Source organism: Hylobates moloch, unplaced genomic scaffold (assembly GCF_009828535.3).
Source record: "Hylobates moloch isolate HMO894 unplaced genomic scaffold, HMol_V3 SCAFFOLD_8, whole genome shotgun sequence".
NCBI lineage: Eukaryota > Metazoa > Chordata > Mammalia > Primates > Hylobatidae > Hylobates > Hylobates moloch.
The window spans coordinates 9783409-9810485 of record NW_026652283.1 but is presented as its reverse complement, the minus strand read 5'-3'; the positions used below and the strand labels follow the sequence as shown (position 1 = coordinate 9810485).

The 27077-nt window shown below is 39.3% G+C and overlaps 1 protein-coding gene across 6 annotated transcripts; it reads left to right on the top strand.

The window, feature by feature from the left end:
• Window positions 1-3090: 3090 nt before the first annotated feature.
• On the top strand, window positions 3091-27077 carry YBX3 (Y-box binding protein 3). 6 transcript variants are annotated; one of them, XM_032159620.2, is made up of 10 exons: window positions 3091-3373; window positions 7059-7122; window positions 8086-8119; window positions 10437-10526; window positions 12894-13016; window positions 16072-16278; window positions 22031-22119; window positions 24026-24200; window positions 24808-24907; window positions 26505-27077. In XM_032159620.2, the coding sequence occupies exons 1-9, from the start codon at window positions 3103-3105 to the stop codon at window positions 24871-24873; spliced, it is 1119 nt and encodes a 372-aa protein (XP_032015511.1). In that variant the 5' UTR covers window positions 3091-3102; the 3' UTR covers window positions 24874-24907; window positions 26505-27077. The 6 variants fall into 6 exon arrangements, with proteins under 6 accessions (XP_032015511.1, XP_032015509.1, XP_032015508.1 ...); XM_032159618.2 differs by having other exon boundaries at window positions 22031-22128; window positions 24029-24200; XM_032159617.2 differs by having other exon boundaries at window positions 22031-22128.

Genomic DNA, 27077 nt, shown 5'->3' with positions numbered 1-27077 from the left:
CTACATTTCCCAGAATCTTCCTCCCGGCCTGTATATTTCCAAGTTGGAATCTGCCAATGAGAGCCTTTCGCTCAAAGTTTAGAAGGAAGAAGAGGAGAAGACCATTATATTCCAGAGTCAGTTATAGAAAGATGCATGGGCGTCAAAGCTGCTTCCAGATGAACTTCTTGAGGACTTACTGCATCTGTGTTGCTGACTGAGATAGCAGGTGCAGGAGTAAAGCTAATGAAGTTTAAATTTCAGGGCTCCTGTCTTGCACGGACCCTTTCTAAGACTCTAGGAGCAGTCCTAGCAATTTAGTATTCATAACTTTATTTTATCTCAAAAAGGGCTCTCTAAATTGTATTAGTTTTAAGCATCACAAAACCTGAATCCAGCCCTGAATTGCTGAGAACTTTTGAAAGATTTTGTGGCTCCAGTGGCTTCAGCAGAACTCCTGAGAACCACTGTCTTGGGGACTGGAGTCTGAGATCTTCAATGGAGCTTCTCTGAGTTTCCCTCCTTCAGCCCTTCCAACAGTTGTGAAAGCTTTAACTTCCTCCATACTAGGAACACAGTGGCATTTGTTTTTATGATCAAACCAATAATTGCTTAAAAATGATTGCTGTCAGCAATTAGATTATAATTCTTTGTTGACTTACTCTTAAACTTAGTAAATGATGACATTGTCTTACAATGGAAATGTTGATAGTGAAAAATAATTTTAACATCACATCAAAAGACCTTACAACCAGCTCCATTTTGGTCAACACTGGATACTCATAATGGTGTACTTTGTCTGGGACATAGCATTTGCTTAGCAAATATGAGTGTATGAATTAGTGAATGAAGGAATGGATAAATTTATGTGTATCTGTATCCAAGTTGCTTCCTAGTTATGATTATTAAAACAACATAGATCATATTTGTTCTAATTTTCTTTAGATTTATTTAGCACAGTACCAACAACTTCCAGCTGCTCACTGCTTTTTTTGGATGACAGTGATGAGTAGTTTTGGGAGCTAGTCCAGCACAAATTCTAGGAAATCCCAGGGTGCATCTGTAATTATTTTAGGGTCTTCCAGAGGTTGGAGATCACGCCTGTCAGTTATGAATTATTTCCAAGGATGAATTTTTTTTTAAAGACTTTACTGTTGGATCGGTTTGAAGAGTTCAATCTCCATAATTTTTTTTCTTGTAATGTAATTCTGAAAGGTAAATAGCAATGATAATTATTTTGCTGAATAAGAAAGTCAATGGTCAGTCCTCACCAGAATAAATCATGTTTATAATTTAATTGTAATTAAGGCCATAATCTTTCAAATTAAGAAATAATTTAATCATTCTTAGAATTAGACCAGCATTTTAAAACCATCTACATTTATATAACATCACTGTATACTCCGTACTGAAGTCAGACTAAAATATGAATCTAACATTTAAGAGTTTGTAATTTTTTAAATATTGATGAATTACATAGAAAAGCTCAAAATTCCATAATTTGCTATTTTTTCAAATAATTTATTTTCTTTGTGTTTTTTTGTGGATGAAATAAGAAAGTAAGAATTTAGGAAAGTTTCATAATAATTGATAGCAAATGTGCAGATAAGTAATTGAGTTTGGAAGAATTTGGTCTGTTTCCATTTTGTAAACATTCACTGTCCAAACTTTATGCTACGTACTGTACTAACCAGTGGAGATACAAAGATGAATTACACTTGATAGTTACCCTACTGATATAAGGTAGACATTGACATTACAGACACATGCCTGGAAAAAATTTGGTAAATTGTTTGAGGGAACAGGCAATAACTTAAAAAACAAAACAAAGGAGATTTAGGTGGACCGGACACTGGAGTTACACATGATAATCTCATCTACTTTTCATGTCACCTTTGAGAACCTCTCATAAAGCAGGAAACCGACTCTGGGACATTGAATCTCTGTCCCAAGTTAAACTGCTTAATAAAAAACAGAGCCAGAATTTATACCTAGTCTGTCTGAACCCTAGGGGCCAAATAGTCCTGTATTCCAGACAGTCTTTGGGTACAGATCCCAGACCCTTTGGCCCTGTGTTTAGTACCATCCAGTCCATTCTCAAAGGGCCATGTGGGCTCTTCAAGTTGGGAATAATGTTTACTGGGTGATCTGTTTCTCTATACCTCTCATCCTCGAGGCTAAGAGGGCTCAGTTCCTTAAGCTTTCACCAGCTGGCAGAGGCAACTGGAGCAGAAGGTAGGAAGTGGATTTATTCAGCTTTTTTCGTGTTCCTTATTAAATATATATTGACAGCTCATTATTCGTCGCGGTTAAATTGGTGTAAACTCTGAATTTACATTGAATCCGTGAGGTCAATTTCCTCATCTGCGTGTTACAGATGAAATTATCTGTATATTAGCTTTCAGGAGTAAGTTGCCAAATAGTCTTAAGGTTTTATTATTCCAGTTCTTAACGGCTGTGCTACGAATAGCTGCTGGTGCTTGATACATGTTGAATGACTGACTAGATGCAAAGGATTTAAAAACAAGTGTTCGAGAGGGTAAAGCGCAGAGTAGTTGGGGTGCCCTATTTTACCTCTCCTTGTCAGCTGCGGGTGTCAAGACGGGCTGAGGGAGGAGAGCCTCTGCACCCCGCTCCAACAAATGGTCAGCAGCGCGGGCTCCTCGGAACGCTCCAGACAACAACCCGGGCGCCCAGTTCACCCTGGCTTTCCTTGGCTCTGCAACGCGGCCCGCGCGCTCGCGTCCCGGCGGATTGGAGCCATGGAAAGCGCACTGGGCGCCTTTAAATGCTAATGAGAGTCCAGGGCCCGACTCCAGAGCTAAGTTTCCCCACCCTCTCCCCTCGCCCGCCCTTCCCTCCCGGGTCGGTGCGCCGCCTAGAAAAACTTGTGCGGGGCCATTTTTGGGGCAGTAAGATCGAGCGAGGAGCCCAAGAGCGAGCGCGCAGCACGAAGCTCGAGCCGCCTCCGCCGCGCGACCCCACCTCGGCCGCCGCCGCCTGCGCCGCGAGATCCGCCCCGGCCTCCCCGAGAGCGAGCCCCGGCCGCCGCGACCACCAGCCGCGCTAACCGCCGACCAACCGCCACCGAGGCGCCTGAGCGAGAGCAGAGGAGGAGGAGGCATGAGCGAGGCGGGCGAGGCCACCACCACCACCACCACCACCACCACCACCCTCCCGCAGGCTCCGACAGAGGCGGCCGCCGCGGCTCCCCAGGACCCCGCGCCCAAGAGCCCGGTGGGCAGCGGTGCGCCCCAGGCCGCGGCCCCGGCGCCCGCCGCCCACGTCGCAGGAAACCCCGGTGGAGACGCGGCCCCAGCAGCCACGGGCACCGCGGCCGCCGCCTCTTTAGCCACCGCCGCCGGCAGCGAAGACGCGGAGAAAAAAGTTCTCGGTGAGTCAGGCCGGGGAGAGCAGGGGCTGCCGTAGTGGGGCGGGCCCAGCCGGCCGCGGAGCACGTGTGGGCAGCTCGCGCTACATCTCCCACCCGGGCTGGAGACGCTGACAGCACGGGGTCCCCAGGGATCTCCGGGTCCCCAGCGCTGGCCGCCTCCCTTGCGGGCGCTCCCAGGTGAGCGCGCTGCGCCCTGCGCTCCTCGCGGCACCTCCCTTCTGGTTCCGGGCCAGAAAGTTTAGGTCTTAACTTATGTCTCCCAGACGGGCACTGTCGAGGATTCCCGTGGTGGAAAATGCCTGCGTTTGGAGAGGAAAGGAGAGGCAGTCTGGGAGAGGGGACCTTGGGTAGGGATGGATGTAGGGGAAGGACCGACACGTGTGCCTGGCACTTTGGGGTCCTTGCTTGGGATCTGGGAAAGGAGAGCGTTTCCTTTGGGGAAGAGGAAGGCGCTAGAAGGAGACGGGGAGGGAAAGATAGAAAAGCTTCTTGCCAGGAAGGGTCAGGTGTCTGTCCCTGACGCCCTTCCCACATGGGCATGGGAAAGACGCCATGCTCCTGTTGGCCACATGCCAGCAAAGAGGTGTTGCAATAGTCTCCGGGAAACTTGGGTCTTAGTCCCAGGTCCTCCTCCCCCTCTCTGTGCCCACTGCTGCAAACAGCCATTCAGTGTCCACCAATGGCTACACGCTTCCCTCTTCCCGGACTGTGGGAACGCACGTGGTGTAGCAGCTGAAAAAACTTCGTCGGAAGTGGGGGTATGACGTTAGTTCAAAACATTGTTACCTTGGCACTTGTAACCTAGGAAGGGAAACAGGAAGATGAAATGTTGAGATTTGGGGGGGCAGTGGATGGAAAGGGTTTCTGTGATGGTTGTTGGTTTAGTCACCTAACTTAAGCGTTCTCTTCGTAAGTAACGCCCCTGTGTGAGTTCTTAAACGCTTGCAAAGCAGGTGGGTGGTGAATAACCTCCCTAAGGGGTGTGTGTCCATATCGTTCGCTCTTATAAACAGGAACGTTAACAGATGGTGTAGGATGCTTCGGAGACAACTTCACTATTTGGGGTGGGGCATGTTTGTCTCATCTCTCTGAGCCCTACTTCCCCTTTGGGAAGAAAGTTGAGGAAGCAATGTGAGAAAAGTGTAACACCTTTCAATATTCCCCACTTTGAGAGGACTATTTTCTCGTTTTTTTTTCCAGGGCTTTTACTAAGTCCCTACCAAACAACATGCTAATTGTAACCTGTGTAGGTTAAGAAACAAAGTAGGCCTGATTTTGCTGGACTAAAAGTTGCTTAAATCTAGTCAGTAGTACATTGTGATGTTGTTTCTAGCAAATATTTCTTGGAACACTTTCTGCCAGATGTCAGAGAGAGACAATCTTGTGTTCTCCAAAGCAGTGTTAAGATAACATGCTTAATGATACCTTATTTTTGTAGAAGGCTTTTGCGGTTTTTCACTTAATCCTGTACTGTTCTGAGATTGGGAAAGCAGATCACTATCTTTAAAGATGAAGGAAACAGATAAATGAAGGTTAATTTCCTCAACCAACTGCCTCTGCAGATCCCTGGTGATGAGTCTGATGACTTTTATCTTTCCACTCTTACTGCGTCTCTCTAAAAATGAAGGACAGCCCTTTGTACATGACACCTCAACACTGTTTGTCTCTGTCTGGTGTGTCCTGCCATCCCCTTTCCTTTGCCAAGCAAGCACATGGATGCCTAAGATGTGCCAGGCACGTGCTGACTAAAATGGGTATGTTCTAGTATTTGCTAATGGGCCTTAACTTGAGTTTATAGGCACATAGGCCAGGAAAAATAGTTTTCATGAATGCAAAACAATTTTCCTTCTGATAAATATTATGGAAATCTATGGTCTTCCTTCCCATCCCTTCCCCTTAGTGTATATGAAGTGGGTTTATGGTTTAAGGCAAGAAGTGGGAATGAATTTGATCATAAGAAGTCCTTGGAGAAGTATTTGTGGAATTAAGAAACTTTTTTTAAACTACATTGGAGAGTAAAAATAACCTTCAGCTTGGATTGAGGTTAGACCTGAGAATTATTTATCATCTTTTTCCTTTATTATTAGTATTGCCATTTTAATAATATTCCTTTAACAATGCTAAATATTAAAAACAGTTCCGGTCTTTATATTTTCCCAGGTAATTAATTTTTTGGGCAAATGAAAAGAGGCACTAAACGCATATTATTTGGAATATTGCCTGACTTAAATGCATATAATGTATCAAAAACAGGCCTCTTCTGTGTACATTTGCATCTAAAACATCAACTGTTTTTTTCTCCCTTGCCTTGCTGCTCCAATTAGAGGGGCCTGTAACGTAAGATTGCCTGGGTTTGATCTCTCCTTTGGAGAGATGAGAGATCTTTGGAATTAAAGCTGGAGAATGCCTAATCAATGTAGACCGCATAACTTTGGAGATATAAAGACAAGTTTTTTTGTTTTTTTCTTTCCACCCACAAAGAGAGCTAAAGTATTTTCCCAAGTATATCAGTCTAGCAAAATTCAGAACTAACCCTGCCTGCAACAGAGCAAGTCCTAATTACTATTTTAGTTTTGAATTTAAAAGTGAAGCCTTATTGTTTATCCTTGAAAATTATAAACTTTGTATTTTATGGAGAGACAGCATGGATTGATGTTAATAATTAGTTTCATTCTCTACTGAGCCTTTTTTCTTTATTTTTTCTTTAAGGTAATCTATTATCAATTTTCCTGTTTCACTGAGTCTTGATAATTGCTTTTTGCACTTCCTGAATTGAGACAGGGGCATTTCCTAGAAGTACTGAATTTGTCATTCACAACTGATTCCAAAGATCATATTTGAAATAATTGAGATAAATATAAACCTACAAAATACAAGTTACATGAAGTTTTATTTTGTTTAGATTCCTTCTCTTAATTCTGCTAAAATCAGGCATTGTAGAGAAGTGGTCCTGCTCATGAGGTAGAGACAACCATCACGGTAAAGAGGGGGACTTTATGGAAAAATGCTTAAGTTTGATTCACACAACTGTAGAGGGCAAGGTAAACAAAGAAACAAGCCCAAATTCATCATGTGGTTTGAAAAGACCTGTTATATCATGTCTCAGGGTGGTAAGTACAGAACTGGATTGAGACAGCAGCAGTTCTGTTATTATTCTTGACTCCTCTGATGGGCTCCCATTTGGCAACTGGACAAGTTGCTTTACGTCTTTGTAGATTGCCTGCTAACAAGGAGCCACCTTGTTTCTCATTAAAGTTTGCCTAATGTTTCCAAGTATGAAAGTGATGTGTTAAGGTCTTTCACTCTTTTATTGTAGCTCATCTTTTGAACTTATAAAATTTGTCTAGGTTAAAACTTGGAACATTCACCTTGAACATTCTTTTTTTCCTTCAGTGTTTCTCGATTTTAATGATTACAGAATTGTGTAGTATAGACTTACAACCACTCCTATCTTGTGACTTTCCTGAAAAGTTGAATAAGGAAGAAAGGTTTAGTCTTCTGAAAAGTATTTCCTTATGAGATCTTGGCTCGCTCCATTTTCTTTTTCTAATGTATTTGGGAATTAAGCTTTTAATGGTTTCTTTAGGTATGTTTAGGCTTTGTCTAATGTTATCAAGATCTTAGTGATATGAGCTTTATCTCTTTGTAGGTCAGGTACTAATTTATCTGCTTAATCCTATTTTAGCCACCAAAGTCCTTGGCACTGTCAAATGGTTCAACGTCAGAAATGGATATGGATTTATAAATCGGTATGTCTGTGTGTATATTTGCATGTTTTAAGTTTATACTTACATTGTGGCACCAGCAGTTATAAATCCCTTAGCCTTCATTAATGGTTTATATAAATTTTTTAGGTTTCTAAGCACTGTAAATATTCTCATTTCTAAGCTACTGGTTGTTAAATATTACTTAAAATACATTTCCAGGACACTAATAAATAACTTATTTAATAAAATCTAGTCATTAAGGAAAAAAAGGAGGGGGAGATAAAATCAGAAATGGGAAGGGCCTTAGGATAAATGAGACCATGTCCATAATTTCACAGATGGAGAAATGGAGTCTTACACTGGTTAAGCAGCTTTCCTAAGGTCACCCAACTAGTGAGTAATTGAGCTGGATCTGTAACCCACTTCTGGTCCAGTCCTATGTAGAAACTGTAAACTGTGGTAACTTTTAACCGTACAGGAATGAGAACACAACTACAAGATGTTGGGAGTATTATGAGGTTTTTACATGATATCGGCATTTTCTTTGCTTTCCCACCCTTTCTTAAAGTTCCTCCAATTTCTTGTCTCCTTTGGTGGGGTGGGGGTGGGGGGCTGTTTTAAGTTTCAGTGTAAGGAGAGCCTAGTTCACAGCTGTGCCCTGTCCTTTTAACTGTCTTGCTTTGCTTTTGCTGGGAGGAAAATCTAAGGCTCTGATTACACACCATGTGATTCAGAAAGAGACAGAGGAAGGGGATGTTTCTGTATGTTGAGTCTATGAGCTTGGATCTAAGCACTGTGGCAGTGTGGAGGAGGAAGGTGGGTGGCGTGTGGGGTTAGAAATGTTCAACAAGGATTGATTTGAGGTGTCTGAATTGAGTGTAGAAAATAAGTGAAAATATGTGTTGTGTTTTGAGGACTTGGGATTTAAATTCATAACACATAGGTTCTTTTAAGTTTTTCCACATACCTACTACCTTTAATTGTGAGCTTTTTGTCTTTCAACAGAAATGACACCAAAGAAGATGTATTTGTACATCAGGTAAGAGGGATTATAAATACTACGTTTGCTATGTGAGAAGGGGGTGTGTAATCTTCTGTCAGCCCTTTCCCAAAAGTAAGTCCTATGGATTATTATTTTAATCTAAACTCTGTGATTTATTTTGCAACCAGAGCTCAGTTCCACATTTTAAGATTGGCAAATAAGTTCTTCTACCCCATCATATTAACTGTTTTCAAATAGTTTTATTTTTGCAGTTGTATAAAGTGATATTTGGTTAGACCGCTTTCTAATTTTTAAAGCCTTTGAGTCCTTAGCAAAAAAAAAAAAAAAAAAAAAGTCTATTTCCGTTTTAGCATCCTGTTCTCCCGATGTGGTTCCTCCTTAGTGTTTGCCTGGAGCCAATCTGGCTTCTGCCTGGGTAGGTATTGGTTAAAGCTCCTCTATCAGAGCAGCTCTGAATTGAAGTAAACAGCACAGAGAAGCAGACAGTAAGATGAGAAAACTTCCAGTTCCCAGGGTAGCCCTCACTCTTGTTAAATGAGGCATGTTAGGACATGTCCAGGTCAAAAGCTGCAAATTCCCTTAGATTTGCAGGAAATAGAGGAAATGGGTAAGATATGGAGCTTCTCTGCTATAGGTGCCTCAGTTTCTCTTTGCTTTATTAGCCTAGGGTGTTATTTATTCTGTTACTAATATGTCCTAGACTTCCTTTATAAAATAGGTTAAGAGAAGGAATACTATCCTTAGTGTTCTTTTTGTTTATTTAGTTTTCAGTGAATTGTCTGAAATATGCGTTCTCAGGGTATAACAATAAGGAAGATAGAGCAGCAGGTACTAATGCCAGCCCATTCTCTTGCAATGCAGAAATCCAGAATACATCTGATTTTCTGTGTTTTTGTTTCCTTCTGTTTAGGTTTGTCTGTGTATTGGAGTGACCGTAGGATTTGAAGATAGTGGTATCTAGCTGTGGTTTCTATTGTTTATATTTCTACTTGACTGGATATATCTCAGTTGTATGTAGATAATTTGAGTAGATTTATTTTGTTCAGATACAGTGACTTTTAGGGTCATAATAGTGTTGTTTATAATACTTGGAGGTTTGAGGTTAATAGACCTTTTGGGGTAAGAATTCTGAAGACTGCTAGCGTGAAGGTCCTCAGAAGTTGCTGTATTGGTGGCTGGCTTTATTAGCCTGTGAGTATATGACCCGATTCCAGCCCCCGTGAGGTTGTGTGGTGAGTCACCTCAATGTGTTGAGGCTTGCCCAGTTTAACAGGAAAAAGGGAGCGAGCCAGCAGGGAGGGGCTGTTTTTGGAATGGCTGAATGTTCGTGCTGTGTGCGCATATATCCTGTCCTGAACTGCCTTTTTTCCTCTGTGGGTGAGGTCTCTGCTCTCTTGGCTCACTATTTCTTTTCCCTCCTACTCAGAGTTAGGGGACGGGCTGGATTATGCATGCTTAATCGCTTTATAAAGTAAGGTTGACCTAGTTCCATAGAAACTCAAGCCCCTTTAACTGTTTAGAGATACCAGCCAAAGAAATGGAAATGCATGGCAGGAATTAACTTTCTGCCTTCATTGATTGAAAAAGAGAGAGAGCAGCACCTATTCATAAGCAGATATTTAGGTGTAGATGTTTAATGAAGAATAGCATCTTCACTAACCTTTTAATGTATTATCAGTGAACATAGGATTTGTTGAAATATGAATTGTGTGATGGGGGAAATGTTGAATAAATATCGTATAGGTAGGGTACAGGGATATGAATTCCCTCTCCTCCACTTCCCCCATCATCCCTGGGGCTGTTACGTTTGTGACTTCAGATAAATCACTTTAACTGTTAGCCTCATATTAACTCATCTGCAAAATGGGAGGAGAGGGGAGGCCAGATTATTACTTATACGTTCCGATTCTTGAGATAATTTTGTTTTACTCTGTCAGAAATATTTATCCCCTTGGCATTTTAATTTGTTTTTCTTTATCACTGCCTCCTTTCCTCCTCCGGAGATTCAGAGAGTCTCCGAAGCTTAATGGTTTGAGGTAATTAATACATCTGATATGATCAGGTGACCAGCCTACAACAGTAGTGTGTAGTCACCGCACACACTGCAATTATAGAAAAAACATGTTCTGTTTAATCCACCTGTCAAGATGAATAGCACAAATCAAGAAAGTCATGTGGAATATAGTTTTATAGTGGTTTCTTGTTGTTGGAGATCCAAGTTAGTGGGAGAATGGTGGAAAAATAAGAATTGGTCAACAGTTTCTTCAAGTTCACTCTAGTGTACTTGAAAGCAGTGAAATCTGTGGCCAATATTGAAATATACATCGAATAAAATTTTCTATTCTCTTTCCAGACTGCCATCAAGAAGAATAACCCACGGAAATATCTGCGCAGTGTAGGAGATGGAGAAACTGTGGAGTTTGATGTGGTTGAAGGAGAGAAGGTGAGAGGAAATTGTGGTTGGGTATCAAAGTGCTGGCACATAGTTTTGTTGCACAATAAATTATCTGTCAGCCCCTTATGAATTGACATGACTTTGGAATTTTTATACAATAGCAGGAAGTGACTTTTAAATGGAATTTTTGTTTTGTTTTGTTTTGTTTTTTTAGATGGGAGTCTCCCTCTGTTGCCCAGGCTGGAGTACCTTGGCGCGATCTTGGTTCACTGCAACTTCCACCATCCAGGTTCAAGCGATTCCTCTGCCTCAGTCTCCATAGTAGCTGGGATTACAGGCACCCACCACCATGCCTGGCTAATTTTTGTATTTTTAGTAGAGACGGGGTTTCGCCATGTTGGCCAGGCTGGTCTTGAAACTCCTGACCTTAGGTGATCCACCTGTGTCAGCCTCCCAAAGTACTGGGATTACAGGTGTGAGCCACCACACCCAGCCAGCAGAAATATTTTTGACATTGTCATTATAAACAGTCTGCAATAAAGATACTTTAATTTCTTATTTAATAAATGATCAACTCTGATTATGGAAAGAAAAGCTGATTTCTCAATTTAAAGATAACTTACATTTTTATACCAAAGGTACATATTTCGAAATGCAGATTAAAATTTAACTATCTTATCCTTTAACAATATATTAAAACTGCTTTGCAGCTGAGCGTGGTGGCCCACACCTGTAATCCCAGCACTTTGGAAGGCTGAGGTGGGCAGATCTCCTGAGGTCGGGAGTTCGAGACCAGCCTGGCCAACATGGTGAAACCTGTCTCTACTAAAATTACAAAAATATCTGAGTGTGGTCTCACGCCTGTAATTCCGGCTACTCAGGAGGCTGAGGCAGGAGAATCGTTTGAACCTGGGAGGTGGAGTTTGCAGTGAACTGAGACATTGTACTCCAGCCTGGGCGACAGAGCAAGATTCTGTTTAAAAAAAAAAGAAAAGAAAAAAACTGCTTTGGGGCAAAAGATTTCTTTTATCAAAGTAAAGTTTTCAGGCTGACTTGTAAGCACTTCTGCCTACAAATAATACATGGTAAAGAATATTTTAATCTCAATAAAAGGAGATTGAAATTGAATATTAATCATTTTGTTTTCTGTTTGGCTTGGATTTTGGGAAGCTGAAGGTACCCTGATAGACCCTAAAATAGCTTTGTTCAGGTGAATTGAATCCAAGAAGTTAAGGGATTATCCTGAAGACTAGCTACAGAAGTTTTTAATACTGTTATATATTTAATTCTGTGTCAGTAATGTCCTTTATGCTTTGTGTTTAGTCTGTTATAGATATTAGTAAAACAATATTGAGTAAGATTAAAAACACACTAAAACTACATATAGCACAACTGCCATGGTAGCTAATCATGGCAGCTGAATTATAAATTAACTGAATGACAGGTTAACTCCCTGTATGTGCTCCTCCCACATACACGTATACCATTCCATAGTTCATGTTCCTAATGGCTCTCAAACCATTGTGTTTTCAAAGAAAAACTATTTCATTTGATGCAGAAATTTAAGTGATTATCTTTACCAGTGTGATCCCCAGGGTATCTTGTAAGTCTTTTAGATTTTCAAATCACTCACCAGCACATGCTGGTCTATGAGGATCTCTGATATCCCATCCAATTTTTAAAAAATCGTTTTGTGTTGATTTTTCTTCTGTATGTTTTCAGAACTCTGGGTTTTACAAATTGATGCAAGGTGTGAAATACACTCTCTGAAATCTTCTTGGTCTACATTTTTTTAACATTTTTGAAACATTTTCCATTTGTCCATATGAGAATAAGAATTCTAAATCTGTTTCAAGGATAATAGGAAAGGCTAACGAAGGACTACATGTGTGGAGAATATTATCATCAAAGACCCTTTCTTCTTGTTGCTGCCAAAATGGGAGAAGTTTCACTCAGTACCTCTGTGCTGGACAGAGAATCATGTGAGCCCATGAATAGGGATTGTCCTCTTGGTACCTCCTAGAATAACATAGGTTTCAACACATTCTAGGAAAATAACAGTATCTCAGGTCTTTCCCATTGAGGAATATTCTTCCTGGTCTAGCATTGCTTCTACTTTGACAGTTGTATATTTGCTAATTTATGTTCTTTAAAGAGGTTACACATTGCTTTTGCGATTGACATAACTAGACAAGAAAGCAAAGCTCAGGTTCTGTGAGCAAACAAACCATACATGTTTAAATCAGGATGTGAAGTACCTTGCTGACTTTGTTTAAAATCTAGATCTGTTTTTAAAATCACAGTGGGAATTCTTAGTATGTTCTGCCAGTCTTATACTCTAGCAGTCCAAGGCTGTTTTTTGAGTTAGTTTAGGTTCTTTTTAATTTTGAGGCCGTCTTTTTATTTTCTTCTCAGGGTGCAGAAGCTGCCAATGTGACTGGCCCGGATGGAGTTCCTGTGGAAGGGAGTCGTTACGCTGCAGATCGGCGCCGTTACAGACGTGGCTACTACGGAAGGCGCCGTGGCCCCCCCCGGAATGTACGTTGTCTCTGTTACTTGCCAGTGATTGAGAAATTCTTCATGCATGGAATTAAGTGTATGTACTTGGAGCAGATAAATACCTTGTCTTCTCCTGGAGACAAATGATTTAAGTGATTTTTATTTTTTCTTTAGAGGAAATTTTTATCTTTTTTTAAAATGTTTATTATTTATTTCCATAGGTTTTTGGGAAACCGGTGGTGATTAGTTACATGAATAAGTTCTTTAGTGGTGATTTGTGAGATTTTGGCGCACCCATCACTGGAGCAGTGTACATGGTACTCTTAAGGGGAAATTTTAGCGCTCAGAATTTTTCCAGAGCCACTGGTCTCATTAGAAACTTGCCATTCATAAGTTGTATCAGTTAGGATATATTTGGCTACAAGTAATAGACATTTAATTATCTTGTAACAGGAGGACTTAAGGGAGACAGTGCTGAGGTTTTAACAAGGTTTCTCTTCATTTGGCCCTTTTTTCTGGCCAGAACCTAGTCACAGATATTCACTGGCAAAGGGGAATGGATTTCCATCATTGACTTAACCTTGTTCATTCCTTGGTGCCTCTAAGAAAATTAAAATTTGGTTGGTGAAAGAATGGGAAATAACTTGTGAATAGGCAATAAAAGTTCAGGCCACAGAACTATTAACTAATTGCCTTGGTTAAGAGGCTGCTTTATTTAGCATAGCATTTTTCCATTATTTCAAAGTAAAGACACAATAAGTGATTCTGTGGATTTTTAGTTCTTTAGGTTGGTTTCAGTGCAGGGGAAAGAGTTTGTAAGCAAATCTGGCTACAGCTTTCTCGGGAGGCTCAGTTTATAGGAGTATTCTCAAGGCACCCAAAGTTGACCCAGTATATTTGTGGTCATGAGGAATTTACTAGGTTTGAATCAGTTCTTGGTGTGTCTAGAATTAGAACCAGGTATTGGCACATTGAAGAAAACTCCGAATGTTTGTCAGCACAGGATTGTGACTACCTATCTCATCCAAAGAAAAACTCATCAGAATTAAATATCCGCAGATCGAGAATGACCTGTCTTTATGTTTGATAGATTTATATCTTTCTGTTTACCTAATTGCTTTTCCTCTTTATTCTGCCATCATCACATCCTGCCCAAATTAATTCTATCAGATTCCTTAGGACTTCCCACTTGTTTCTTTGTTTTTGCTTATTTGATTTTTAATAAACTATGAGAGGGTAACTAGGAATGAGCGGCTGTAGCATTTCCTACATCATGTTCTCTTTCACGTTCATCAGTCACAGAGCTCTAACTGATTATTTTGACTCCCAGGTTAGTTCAAAAGTAAAAGTGGTAGGAAAACATTCAGTGAAAAATTTTTCTTAAAGACTTTTCCCCTCCAAAACCTGAAAATTCTAAAGTCATGCAAATAAAAGATAGTTAGAAACAAAATTGTTTAAATGCTTAAGAAATAAAATTGTTAAAACTCTTAAAATATACATAAATGAACTTTTTTGTTGTAATATCTTAAGTCCCAACAACTTGTTCAGTATCTCTCAAAAGAGCATGTTCAGCAGTGCTGATGCCATTAGTATGCTTTGTAAAACTCTTAAAGATTTGATTGTGTGAAATGCAAAAGAGGAAGATAAGCCCAAGAAGAAAAACAGTTTATGCTGTCTCACACTTAATATTTTGGTAAGCATTTTCTGTGCAAATAAACGTTTACATAATTGTGAATCTCTTCTTTGCTAGAGGCTTTATGAAGAGTAGAATGACTTGATTTTTTTTTGAAGTTAGACTAGCTGAGGCTTTTTTGGAGGGGGAGCTTGGTTGCACATGTGGACTTGTTCTGGAAGGGTCCAAAGCTTAAATACACTCCTGTAAGAAAAAATAATGGGTCATTATTTTGCTTTTTTTATTTATTCATTTTTAAAAACTAGTTACTTCCCATTAAAGACATTTGCGTATCCTCTTTAAAGTAAGACTTGAAATCATGTAGTCTTTGTAGGATGTTTTGTTTTTTAAAATGTAAAATGGTCGTATATGATATAATTTAAATAGAAGAAAATATAAAATGAATCAGTAATTTCCTTTGTTAACATTAATAAGGTCTATATTTAGAAACCTCCAGGATCAGGGCTTACTACCATCAAAGTACGATTAAAGCTTTACTCCTAAATGTATAAAGGGAGTCATGCCACAGGTCAGTGGTTCTCAAACTTCCTGATTTTGGGATCTGTTTATATGCTTACGTGTTATTGAGGATTCTGGAGTTTTCGTCAATGTTTATTTATATTAATATTATATTAGAAAGCAAAATAAAATGTTAATTGATTTAAAATAACTATATGTTCATGAAAATTATAGTTTTTATGGAAAAAATATTTAAATTGAAAAGAGTGGTATTGCTTTATACTTTTGCAGATCTCTGATGTATGGTTTAAGAGAAGATAGCTGGATTCTCACAACTGTTTCTGCATTCAGTCTGCTGAGAGACCACATGTCATTGTACCCTTTGGGAGACCCCACCATATACTTCTGAGAGAATGCCTGGGAAAGGCAAATAGCATCTTAGTAATATTATGGCAATAGTTTGACCTCGCAGACCCCCCAGAAGTTTTCAGAGATCCCATCTAAACTTTACAGACTGTTGTAGGAAGAATACCACTGGGGTCAAATACGTTGGTAACGTCATAAAATGTATTCTTTTTTGGCTTTTCCCTGACGTTGCCTCAGTGGATGGTAAATGCTGGGAGACACACATTTGATGGAGCTAAACATTATAAACCTTGCAGATACTGTTCGGGTGGTTGCTTAGCTGATAGCAGTTCTAATTAGATGACTATTGAATTGATTGTAGATTGATTGCTCTTGCTTCTCTGCTTTCTTGGTATTTTATCTGCACAGATCTACTCTAATCTTAATGTAGTTTATCCCAGGCAATCACATGATAATCTGGGTTAAATGCATTTTGTCTGTATAATGGAGAGGATTATATTGCTTTGGGGAGATTTTCTTTTGGTGATATCCTAAATGGTGTTCTTTGGTTCTTTCCTTGCTAAAACTTCTGAATCTCTTGTTTCTTTGCTTCGCTAGTACGCTGGGGAGGAGGAGGAGGAAGGGAGCGGCAGCAGTGAAGGATTTGACCCCCCTGCCACTGATAGGCAGTTCTCTGGGGCCCGGAATCAGCTGCGCCGCCCCCAGTATCGCCCTCAGTACCGGCAGCGGCGGTTCCCGCCTTACCACGTGGGACAGACCTTTGACCGTCGCTCACGGGTCTTACCCCATCCCAACAGAATACAGGTAAAATTGCAACTGAGACTTCTCTTCAGCAATCCTCACCCTTCCGTCCTTCTCTGCCTCCTCTTCCTCCTCCTCCTCCAACACCAGCTGCCTCTAGAAACCTTGCTTATGGCTTCCTGATGCTACGAAAGCTGAGGCAAGGCCTTCAGTCTGCTTTTTCAAAGCAGTCATTCCGGTAACATTTCGAAAAGCAAAACCACGTGATCCATGCCTATACTAGGGAACCCTCATGGCTAAAGTTTCTAGTTGATAGAAGAACAAAAGAATTAAGGTAACAAGACAGGTGGAATGTGTAAGAGCTTGGACTCTGAAGTCAGGCTGGATTTGAATCCTGTTTCTGCTACTTATTTGTGAGGTTTTGAGAAAACCAAGTTTTAGATTAAGTTCATCCATTAAATGGGGGCATTAAATGCCTGCACCTTAGGGTTGTGATGATTAAATATAAAGGATTTAGCAAAGGATGCCTGCAGCATAAATAACGTTTATAAAGTATTGGATTTAAATGAGACAGTGCTGATTTTTAAAGGCAACCTACCAGAACGGAGGTTGTTGATTATTGATTCTCCTTTTTTACTGCAAAATATTAGTACAGCTGTTGTGAGTTTGTTTTGTGCTTAATAAACCTTACATCAACTTTGCAGTTCCTAGGGAGCTTGGAAAACTAGGGATAGGTCATCATTTTTGTTATCACTAGCCACAGCTTTTTTCTCCTTAGTGTCCTTGGGTATTTCTTTTCTTTCCCGCCACTAGATGTTTTGACTGAACATTGTGTTCAGTCTGTTGTTTGCTACCCTTCTCCTGTCCCATCATGCATGACTGTGTTCTTTCTTGTTTTTTTCCTTCTACTCTTCAACAGCTGTCTCTGACAAATGTGCTAAAAATAACAAGTAGACTTACATATATGGAGAGATTGGGTACATGAGACATAGTAGCTTTAGGGCAGCACTCTGGGCTTCTAGGAAACAAGGACAGGAAAAGTCAGTGAGATTGGAATATGCACTTATTTTTAGTGTCTTAACAGTGCTTTCCTGAAATGCTCCTCCTTAGTGTTTGGCTTATACAACATACATCACGTTTGCTGAAAGCATGATGATTCTTTTTCATATCTTTTGAAATAAAACGTATTTCACCTTAGGAATTGAAGTTGCAGAGCTAAGTCATTCCTCAGTGCCACGTAAAACATCATATGCAGAAACTAATCGAAAGCTACTTTTGAACATGTACACTTATTCCTGTAACTTAACTGCATTTAGTTGTTGACTGAATGGCTGACTTTCCTACCTATTCCATGTCAGAAGTAAAAGTTGTCTTGATCCTTTAAACCATATTTTTTTAATAATCTTTATAATATCTACTAGTTCCCTAAGTAGTCTGATCAAGCCAGTCAAGAGCATCAAAAGAAAATTCCTAAAGCTCTCATCCATATAACTAAGCTGCTTCAAGGTTGTCAGTGTGCTGTCTTAAAAATATATGGATGGATCTCTAGGGTAGTAAAAATTATTGAGATCAAATAGAAAAGTCTTTGCCAACATTTTCTACTATTACAACGCTATGAAATTTATTGGGCATAATAGAAAAAAAATAGGAATAAATAAGCCAGTGGTGTTTGCCTTATGCACTAAGGACATAATATAGCATGATTTATTAGTGACTGAATGACTTCCATTTTTAAAGAAAATAGTTTTATAGATTTGAGAATTAAGTAGAATCATTCACTGAGCTACTATGTACTTGCCGTCTTTGAGAAAATAATTATATGATGGAGGGAAGGGAGCAACATCGTGGCACCTACCAGGTGACAGATATTTGCAATTGGTTCTTCCTTTAGTTCTCTCTATAGCCTGAGGGAAGCAGTGGTTTCCATATTTTTTGTTGTTGTCACAAATGAAGGAATTTGATTATTTTTAAAAATCAGCAACTTTTATTTTACATGGACAGGAAGTGGTAGAACTTAATTTTAATTCATTTTGTTCTTGTCATCCAGTCTTTCTGGCAGCTCTCATCCTTTATACACATTAATTGCTGTTTCTCTCAGTCTTTTTTTGTGACTCAACAGTTTCTGAGGAAGAAATGGCCGAGCTTACTTAGGAAACTAAAGAGAGGCTCCTGTGATGGGGATGATGTGAGTGAAGCGGGGGAGGGTATGAGGTGAGATCTCAGGAGGTCAGACATGCTGGTAGACCATTGTAAATACTTGACCTACTGTAAATGTGATGAGAAGCCAGTAAAGGGATCTCAACAGAAGAAAAACATTTAGGAGATTATTGGACTGTTTTGTTGGGACTATACCACAGGAGGCAAAAGTATAAAAGTAGGGAGAACAGCTGCTATAATCTTTTCAGTAGAGAGATGAACATGGGTTGTATTAGATAAGCTGGCAGTGGAAGGTGTGATTAAATGGTTAGATTTGGAAAATGTTTTAAGCATATAGAGGTGTCGGCATTTCATGATGGATTGAGTGAGGAGTATGAGGAATGGCAATATATTGTATGAGGAGTAAATAATACCTCTGCAGTTTTGATTTAAACAAATACGGGAATACTGAAGAAAGATTGGGTTTGGAGGGAAAGGTGAAAATTCTTTGGAGGTCTTTTTCTCACATTAAATTCACCTGCAAGTGGAGGTGTTAAGTAGGCAGAAAAAATAAAGCAGAGGGAGGAGGTAGAAAGTGGCTGGAGGATGGAAGGTGTAGTCTTAGATACAGTGGTTGACAACATTTTTGGGAGTTCATTAAGTTGCATTTGAGAAGAGACCTAAATGGAGCAAGGGATCAAGTCCATCAGGTCCCAGGAAAGGCGTGAATGGGAGTTTGAAGGGGAGAAGTGGGACTGTAAATAATTATTTGGAGTTATTTATTTATTTATTTATTTTATTTATTTTTTGAGACAGAGTCTCGCTCTGTCGCCCAGGCTGGAGTGGAATGGCACGATCTCGGCTCACTGCAAGCTCCATCTCCTGGGTTCACGCCATTCTTCTGCCTCAGCCTCCTGAGTACCTGGGACTACAGGCACCCGCCACCACGCCCGGCTAATTTTTTGTATTTTTGGTAGAGATGGGGTTTCACTGTGTTAGCCAGGATGGTCACAATCTCCTGACTTCGTGATCCACCCACTTTGGCCTCCCAGAGTGCTGCGATTACAGGCGTGAGCCACCGTGCCTGGCTGATTTGGAGTTATAAAACAGGATATTTAAAGCCATAGGGGCAGGATGATATTAACTATAAAGTGAGTGTAGGTGGAAGTAGGATCCTAGGATCAAGTTCTGGGACACACCAACAATTAAAAAGTAGGAAGATGAGGATTGTGTAGCAAAGGACAATGAGAAGGTGCAGCCAAGGAGAATGTATTTCAAGAAGGAAATGTGTTAAATGCTTGTTGATAAGTAGAGGAGATTAAGCTGAGAATTGATTATTAGATTTGGTAACTTGGAGGTCAGTGGTTTGGTGAAGACAAGTTTAAATAGAATGAACTTAAGAAACAGCAAAGGGCAGGAAGAGGAGACATATTCCCCATTGAGATTTCTGTAGTGGTGGTCATGGTATTTGGTTTTTCTTTAGTATGTATGTCTGTAAAGAAATGGGGTAGTAGCTGGAAGAAGATAAGGGATCAGAGCAAGATTTTGGCTTGATTTGATTTGCTTTTTACAATGCAGAGTTGCCCCTGGTGTCTCCCTTACTTACCCCTTATCTCACCAACTACTTCTAAAGCCATTAAATGGGCAGATCAAGGTAGGCATGTGTGTTTGCCATAAACCCACATACATATATATACACACATACATAGACACATATATATGTAACATTGTGTGTGTGTGTTCCATAGTTCTGTCTACTGAAAGGTCCTGAAAGCAGTGATACCTTAGAAACAGCATTGAGCATACCTGTCCCCCAATTTTTTGTTTTTAAATAACATGAAACAAAAAGAATTCCCTTTGGAGAAATGGCTGATTTCAGAGCTGGGACAGAGAAAGTACAATATGAGCCTGGAACGTCTTGTTGTGCCAGAAAGAGAAGTACTCAAAGAATGTTGGAAACACGTGAAAAGGATATGAGCCAGCTTGAAGGGGTTCCCATTGGCCAGTAATGATAGTAACAGATTACAACTCGTTGAATAAAATAGAAAACCATGAGTCCATACAAATATAAATAAATAACCAATATATTGAAAAATTTGATAAGGAATAGTATATTTACGCACTTTGTAAGTACTTCCTCACAAAGTACTCATTAATTACAAAGAAGGAAAGAGTCAACTTACAGTGGAGGACTCTGGTGGCAGATACCACCTTAACCAATTATCAAAGTGAACAGTATCAGTAATGGCACAAATTGAAACTATATGCCACCTGACAGGATGCAGTGAGGAGAATGCAGTGTCACTTTGTTACATCCCCCTGGGGATGCAAAAACAATATCTAATCATTAGTGAACAGCAATAACCCAAGTTGAAGGATATTTTACAAAATAACTGGTTTGTAATCTTTAAAGAAACATCAAGGTCATGAAAACCAACGTGGTGGCTCATGCCTGTAATCCCAGCACTTTGGAAGTCTTGAGGTGGGTAGATCACGACGAGGTCAAGAGATTGAGACCATCCTGGCCAACACGGTGAAACCCTGTCTGTACTACAAATACAAAATATTAGCTGGGCGTGGTGGCACACGCCTGTAGTCCCAGCTACTTGGGAGGCTGAGGCAGGAGAATCGCTTGAAACTGGGAGGCGGAGGTTGCAGTCAGCTGACATCGCGCCACTGCACTCCAGCCTGGCGACGGAGCGAGACTCCATCTCAAATAAATAAATTAAAAAAAAAAATGCTCCAAACAAAAAGATATAACTTACTTCAGTGCATAATTCGAAATGGTGTTTTTGCTATAAAGGGCATCATTGGGACAAATGGTGAAACTTGAATGGGCTCTGAGAATTACATGTAACTTTTCTGTAACTTTGTGCTTATTTCAAAATTTTAAAAAATTGAAAAGGTTGGGTGCTATTTCACTGGGTATATATGCTTGGATGGAAATGATAGAAAAGGTAAAAATATATAGCGAAGGGATAGAGTTAACATGCTGTGTCTAGTTGATGAGAATAGAGAGGCTGTTGGTTTCAGATATGAACTTGGACCACTTATCCAGGGTAATAGGAGAGAAGAAAATTCTAATTTAAATACAGGGAGCTGGGTAGATTTGCTAATGAGAATGTGGAAATTGTCTTCTGACTGTTTCTCTTGATGAAATATGAAGGACAGTATTTGGCTCTTAGAGGGAGGAAGGGATGTTTTGAGAAAAAAGAAAGTTGAGATATGGCTGTATGGTAAAGAATTGCAGACATTGTTGGTGGGTTTTTTTTTTTTTTTTTTTTAAGTTGTTCTTTCTTTCCCCTGGAAGTTGTACAATAAGTTAATTTTATTCCACTGGCCTAAAGTAAGTTTGTTGTAAAGAAAAATAAAAGAGTATTTTATTTAAAGAGATGAATGAAATGTATCCAATTTCAAAATGTAAAATTGGTACGCGAAAATAAATTTAGGTGCTCTGGGACTAAGCACGTGACTGTTCTAGTCAGACTAGGTTTGTCTTCCTTTTCAGTTGTTCACGAAGATTTACTCATAAACAGTTTGTGTTACAGCTGAGAGTGCCTAGCTCTGTAATGAAGCATTTTGTTTTTTACTTCTAAAAAAAATTCTGTGCGTAGCTGTATGCACTGTATCTTATCCCCTGTGCCGTGACACTCACTGTCAGCTCTCATTGCCTCTCCAGGCTGGTGAGATTGGAGAGATGAAGGATGGAGTCCCAGAGGGAGCACAACTTCAGGGACCGGTTCATCGAAATCCAACTTACCGCCCAAGGTACCGTAGGTATGTCGCGTTTTCCACTAATGGCCAGTTAAAGGACTTCTGTGCACAATGATAGAATGAGGACTGTGTGGTTCTGTTTTGTGGATTTATTACATATCTAGAAGATGTGAATGCTTTGACTACATGCCAGAGTTTTCAGGTGGTGGTGTGACATTTCCCACCTACTTAATACTAGAATTTTTAGTTATCTCTGCACCAAAGCATCATTTTGTATTCTGGAATTATAATAAGATGTAAATTAATACTTAATTTTTATCAGAAGAAATCAGATAAATTATTGGTGGACAATTCCATGGTAATGCTGCAAATGGAGGAAGAATTGAGTGTCAGAGGGTATTTGGGATAGTGAATATTAATCACTGAGGCAGTCCAGTAGAGGGGTTAAATCAGGGTATGATCAAATCGCCTGAATTTATCTTCCTCCTCTGCAATTCGTTAGATGTATGTTCTTGGACTGCATTCCAGCCTGTGCAACAGAATGAGACCCTGTCTGAAAACAAAGAGATATTCTATAGTTGGGAATTAAAAGTACTAATGCAGCTAAGATAATTAGTGTGGTACCTGATAAAGGCCTCACTGTGTATTAGATATTATTACCACCATTGAGGTTAATATTAGTGTGAATGCTGGGTTATTGTATTTGTGCTTCATTCCTTTTGAAGACTGAATTAGGCTAGACTCCTTCCATAAGATCCCTTTGAAGCTTTTTATAATATAAACCTGCCCATTCTTTTATCTTACCCTTTGTAGTAAGTGGAAAAACCACAACTTCCTTCCTGAATGATGTTTATGCTACCTTGAAATTTGTCAGTATGGGTTTATTGAAGGATAAAAAGTATATTATATTGGGAAAGGATTCTACCAATATAATTATAAAAGGATTGTATCCTTTTTCTTCACAAGGTTCCCTCCAGCTTTAGGCATAATAACTAATGATTAAAATAAAAGAGATGGCATAGAAATGTCTTACTGGAACAAAAAGGATTCAGTAGTGTGTGTGAGGCTCAGCTTTGCCAGTCCCTGGATATGTGATCTTGGAAAGTCATATTTGACCTTTTTTAACCTATAAAAGCAGCACTTTTATATAGCTCAGCCATATACTTTATCATCTAAACCTCTTGGTTTTCTTGTTATAAATCTCATCCACAGAATTACCATTCAAATTAAATATTTAATTTTAAAACCGACTAGCACAGGCTCTGGCACATAATAATGTTTCTTCTCATGTTTAATTCTCTTAGTCTCCGCTAAATTCTGTTCATGGAAGGCAGATACCAGACGACTCTTCTTTTCTTTTTTGATTTTCCTATTCTTAGTGCTTATCAAAGGGCCTGATAGGAACAGAGTATGTGTTCGGTATATGTATGTTCCTTACAAATATGTATTCAAATAAAAGGGGAAAATGATGGAAAATTAAGATTTTTTTTTTCATGAAACCTTTATTCCGTTTGTTGCATTGACCTGTGAATAGTTCTAGCAATAAGTACTCATCACTTGGTTTTTTTTTTTTTTTTTTTTGAGATGGAGTCCCCCTCTGTCACCCAGCTGGAGTGCAGTGCCAATCTCGGGTTGCTGCAACTTCTGCCTCATGGATTCAAGCAATTCTTATGCCTCAGCCTCCCAAGTAGCTGGGATTACAGGCATGTGCCACCATGCCTGGCTAATTTTTGTATTTTTAGTAGAGATGGAGTTTCACCATGTTGGCCAGGCTGGTCTCGAACTCCTGACCTCAAGTGATCCACCTGTCTTAGCCTCCTGAAGTGCTGGGATTACAGGGGTGAGTCATCATGCCTGGCCCTGATCACTTGACTTTTTAATTTTTAAAAATAAAACCTTATTTTCTGGAGAAACCCTGTCCCGTTGGCACTTGTTCTATTTTATTCTGTGTTCCCTACAGCAGGGGAGCTCCTCGCCCACGACCTGCCCCAGCAGTTGGAGAGGCTGAAGATAAAGAAAATCAGCAAGCCTCCAGTGGTCCGAACCAGCCGTCTGTTCGCCGTGGATACCGGCGTCCCTACAATTACCGGCGTCGCCCGCGTCCTCCTAACGCTCCTTCACAAGATGGCAAAGAGGTAAATCCAACCAGTCAGGGCGGATGTTGCCAGATTGTCTTTAATCATGTCAAACTTTAGCATTCTAAAAGTGGTTTTATCACATGATAACCTGACACTTAACAAATACAAAAACATTTTGCTCAAGATCCATATATATAGGGTATGCCTTGCACATAACACAGACCACATAGTTGAATCCAGTTAACATTCTCTGAAAGAATGACCCATACTAATGGGGATTCAGAGCTAAAACATTTAGGGTTCTTCAAAGAAGAGAGGCATTTATCGAGAGGAAGCTGCCTCTAAGCATGAGTTGAAAGCAGTTGTATATCACAGACTTTATGGAGAGTAGTGGTATTTGGTTGCCGTTTGTAAGCTGTTCTTCTATGGTACTAATTTTGTTTTGTTTTGTTTTTTGTTTTTGTGGGTTTTGGTTTTGTTTTGTTTTGGTAGAGATGCCAGGGACTGAATATGGTACTAATTTGTGACTCATACATACGAGTAGTTAAATTTTTGCATGCTAATTTTCCTTCACAGGAAAATTCAAACTTTTAAGAACTTTCGGTCTTGAACTTTCCACTGTCATCTGACTTTATCTGATTTATGGCTTTGTTTTGCATTTTAGGCCAAGGCAGGTGAAGCACCAACTGAGAACCCTGCTCCACCCACCCAGCAGAGCAGTGCTGAGTAACACCAGGCTCCCCAGGCACCTTCACCATCGGCAGGTAAGAGCTGGGGCAGCCCAGTCTTGGATTGGTATTTTCTTTTTAGTATCACTGGTTTCTCAACAAGAGTACAAATTAGTCTAAACTAGTTCTGCAGTTCATCTGTGCCATCCCCTTGTCTCTATTGGGATTCTGTAGAAAAAGTGATTTGGTGGTTAAATATTTCTGGGATTGACCTCATTTTGATAAGCTTTGCTAAGGGTATAAGCGTTCAGACAGAGTTGATGATACTCAACTTCTTTTTTCTAGACAGGCAGTTTTTTATCTGCTAGTACCACTTAGGAAAACTGATGCTAAAAGTCCCTAACAAAGGCCTGGTTTTAGTAATCAGAAACAGTTTCAGAACCTGTTTAGTAATCAGAAACAGTAGAATAAACTGAAGGATTTTTTTTTCCTTCCTTTTTTCTTTGGTAATCAACTTTATTTATTTTGAGGCAGTGCAGCATAGTGTATAAGAGCCAAGGTTTTTCTACCCAATGCAGGCTCTGCTGCACCTCTCATTTGCTGGGTGATCTTGAGCAGTTGATCCTCTGTCTCAGTACTGTCTGCTGCTGGTAAAAATTAGAATACTAATTATACTTACTAGGGTTGTTGCAAGGATTATTAAGTGAAAAAACAGGAAGTGTTTACAATAGGGTATGGTAAAGAATAACCTCTCATAAAAGGATAGCTTGTTATTTTCTTGTCATTTTCTACTTTTTTCTGTCTTTTAAAGGTCTTGGGCATTTTATTTACATAGAATTATAGCTAGAAAGATCAACTCAATTATAAATTCTGGGTTTTTTGTTTCTTTAACCTATAACCCTTTTAACTGAGACTTTAGTTCTTATACTTCTTGGTTATCACCCTTTCCATTGGCTTTTAGTTAAGAGAGAGGTTGTAAACTCAGTGTCAATGCTATTTTTCAAAAATTGTTAAAATTTTATAAATGAAGTTTTGAGATTATTATAAGTTCTTGTGTCTTAAGGCCATCTGCTTTTATATCCAGTGATGTGGGATTTTAATCGCCGTTAATTAGGTAAGCATTCGCTATGAGGACAATATTCTGTTTTCTCTTGGGTAGCATGGACAGTTTGTCACAGAAATAAGTTCCCTATTCAAACTTGGAATTAACTGATTTAGAGTAACATATTAATCATATAAAAATGGCCATAACCTTTTATGGCGTAACATTATTTCTAGGTATTGTTTCTAAGGAAATAATTTTAAATATTGGGAAAAAATATTTTTACAGTCTGTCTGACATTTGGTAAATAGCTAACTAATTGTGATATATTCATATTAAGAGATAGGGTGCAGCCACTAAAATGATTTTGAGTATTGTTCATTAGTAATGGTACTTTTCTTTTATACAATTTTATAAAATCTTTGCTCTTATGTACTGACTTTTCTGGTTTATAAAAATACTTTATTAAAAAGTGAGAGTTTCCATTTAATTAACATATAGCTTACAGATCTATACAAGATGTGATTGTATTTAGAGCATTTGAAGTACTCTTTTTCTAATTATATGAAAAGCAGATAATTTCTGCCTTTTTATTCTTTAACTCATGGTTACTTTGTCACTCTTTATAAATTTGATTTTAATTTTTCCCAGGTGACCTAAAGAATTAATGACCATTCAGAAATAAAGCAAAAAGCAGGCCACAACCTTACCAACACCAAAGAAACATCCAAGCAATAAAGTGGAAGACTAACCAAGATTTGGACATTGGAATGTTTACTGTTATTCTTTAAGAAACAACTACAAAAAGAAAATGTCAACACATTTTTCCAGCAAGCTGAGAATCTGGGAATTCCTGCACAGAAGACAAGAGAGCAGCCTCCCCAGTTTCAGCAACCGCTAGGTTTATATTTTTTTTCCTGGTTTTTACTGTTTTGGTAATACATATATTGAAACAAGAAATATTAATACCACATGGGGAGAACCCCAACCAAAGAAATCTGAAATATATAGTAAATGCTTTTTTTTCCGTTTTTGTTCATTTTGGATGCTGGTGCTAAACCTCCAAGTGTCATGATTTAAAAAAAAAAAAAAAAAACTTTATGTCCTCCTTATTTATTTCTAGGATGAGGGGAGGATAACATTTTTGCTTTCTTATGTGACTCTCTTTGAAAATGTGCGGTAAGAAGTTCCTCAAAAATAAAATTTTTACCCTTCAAAGGACAA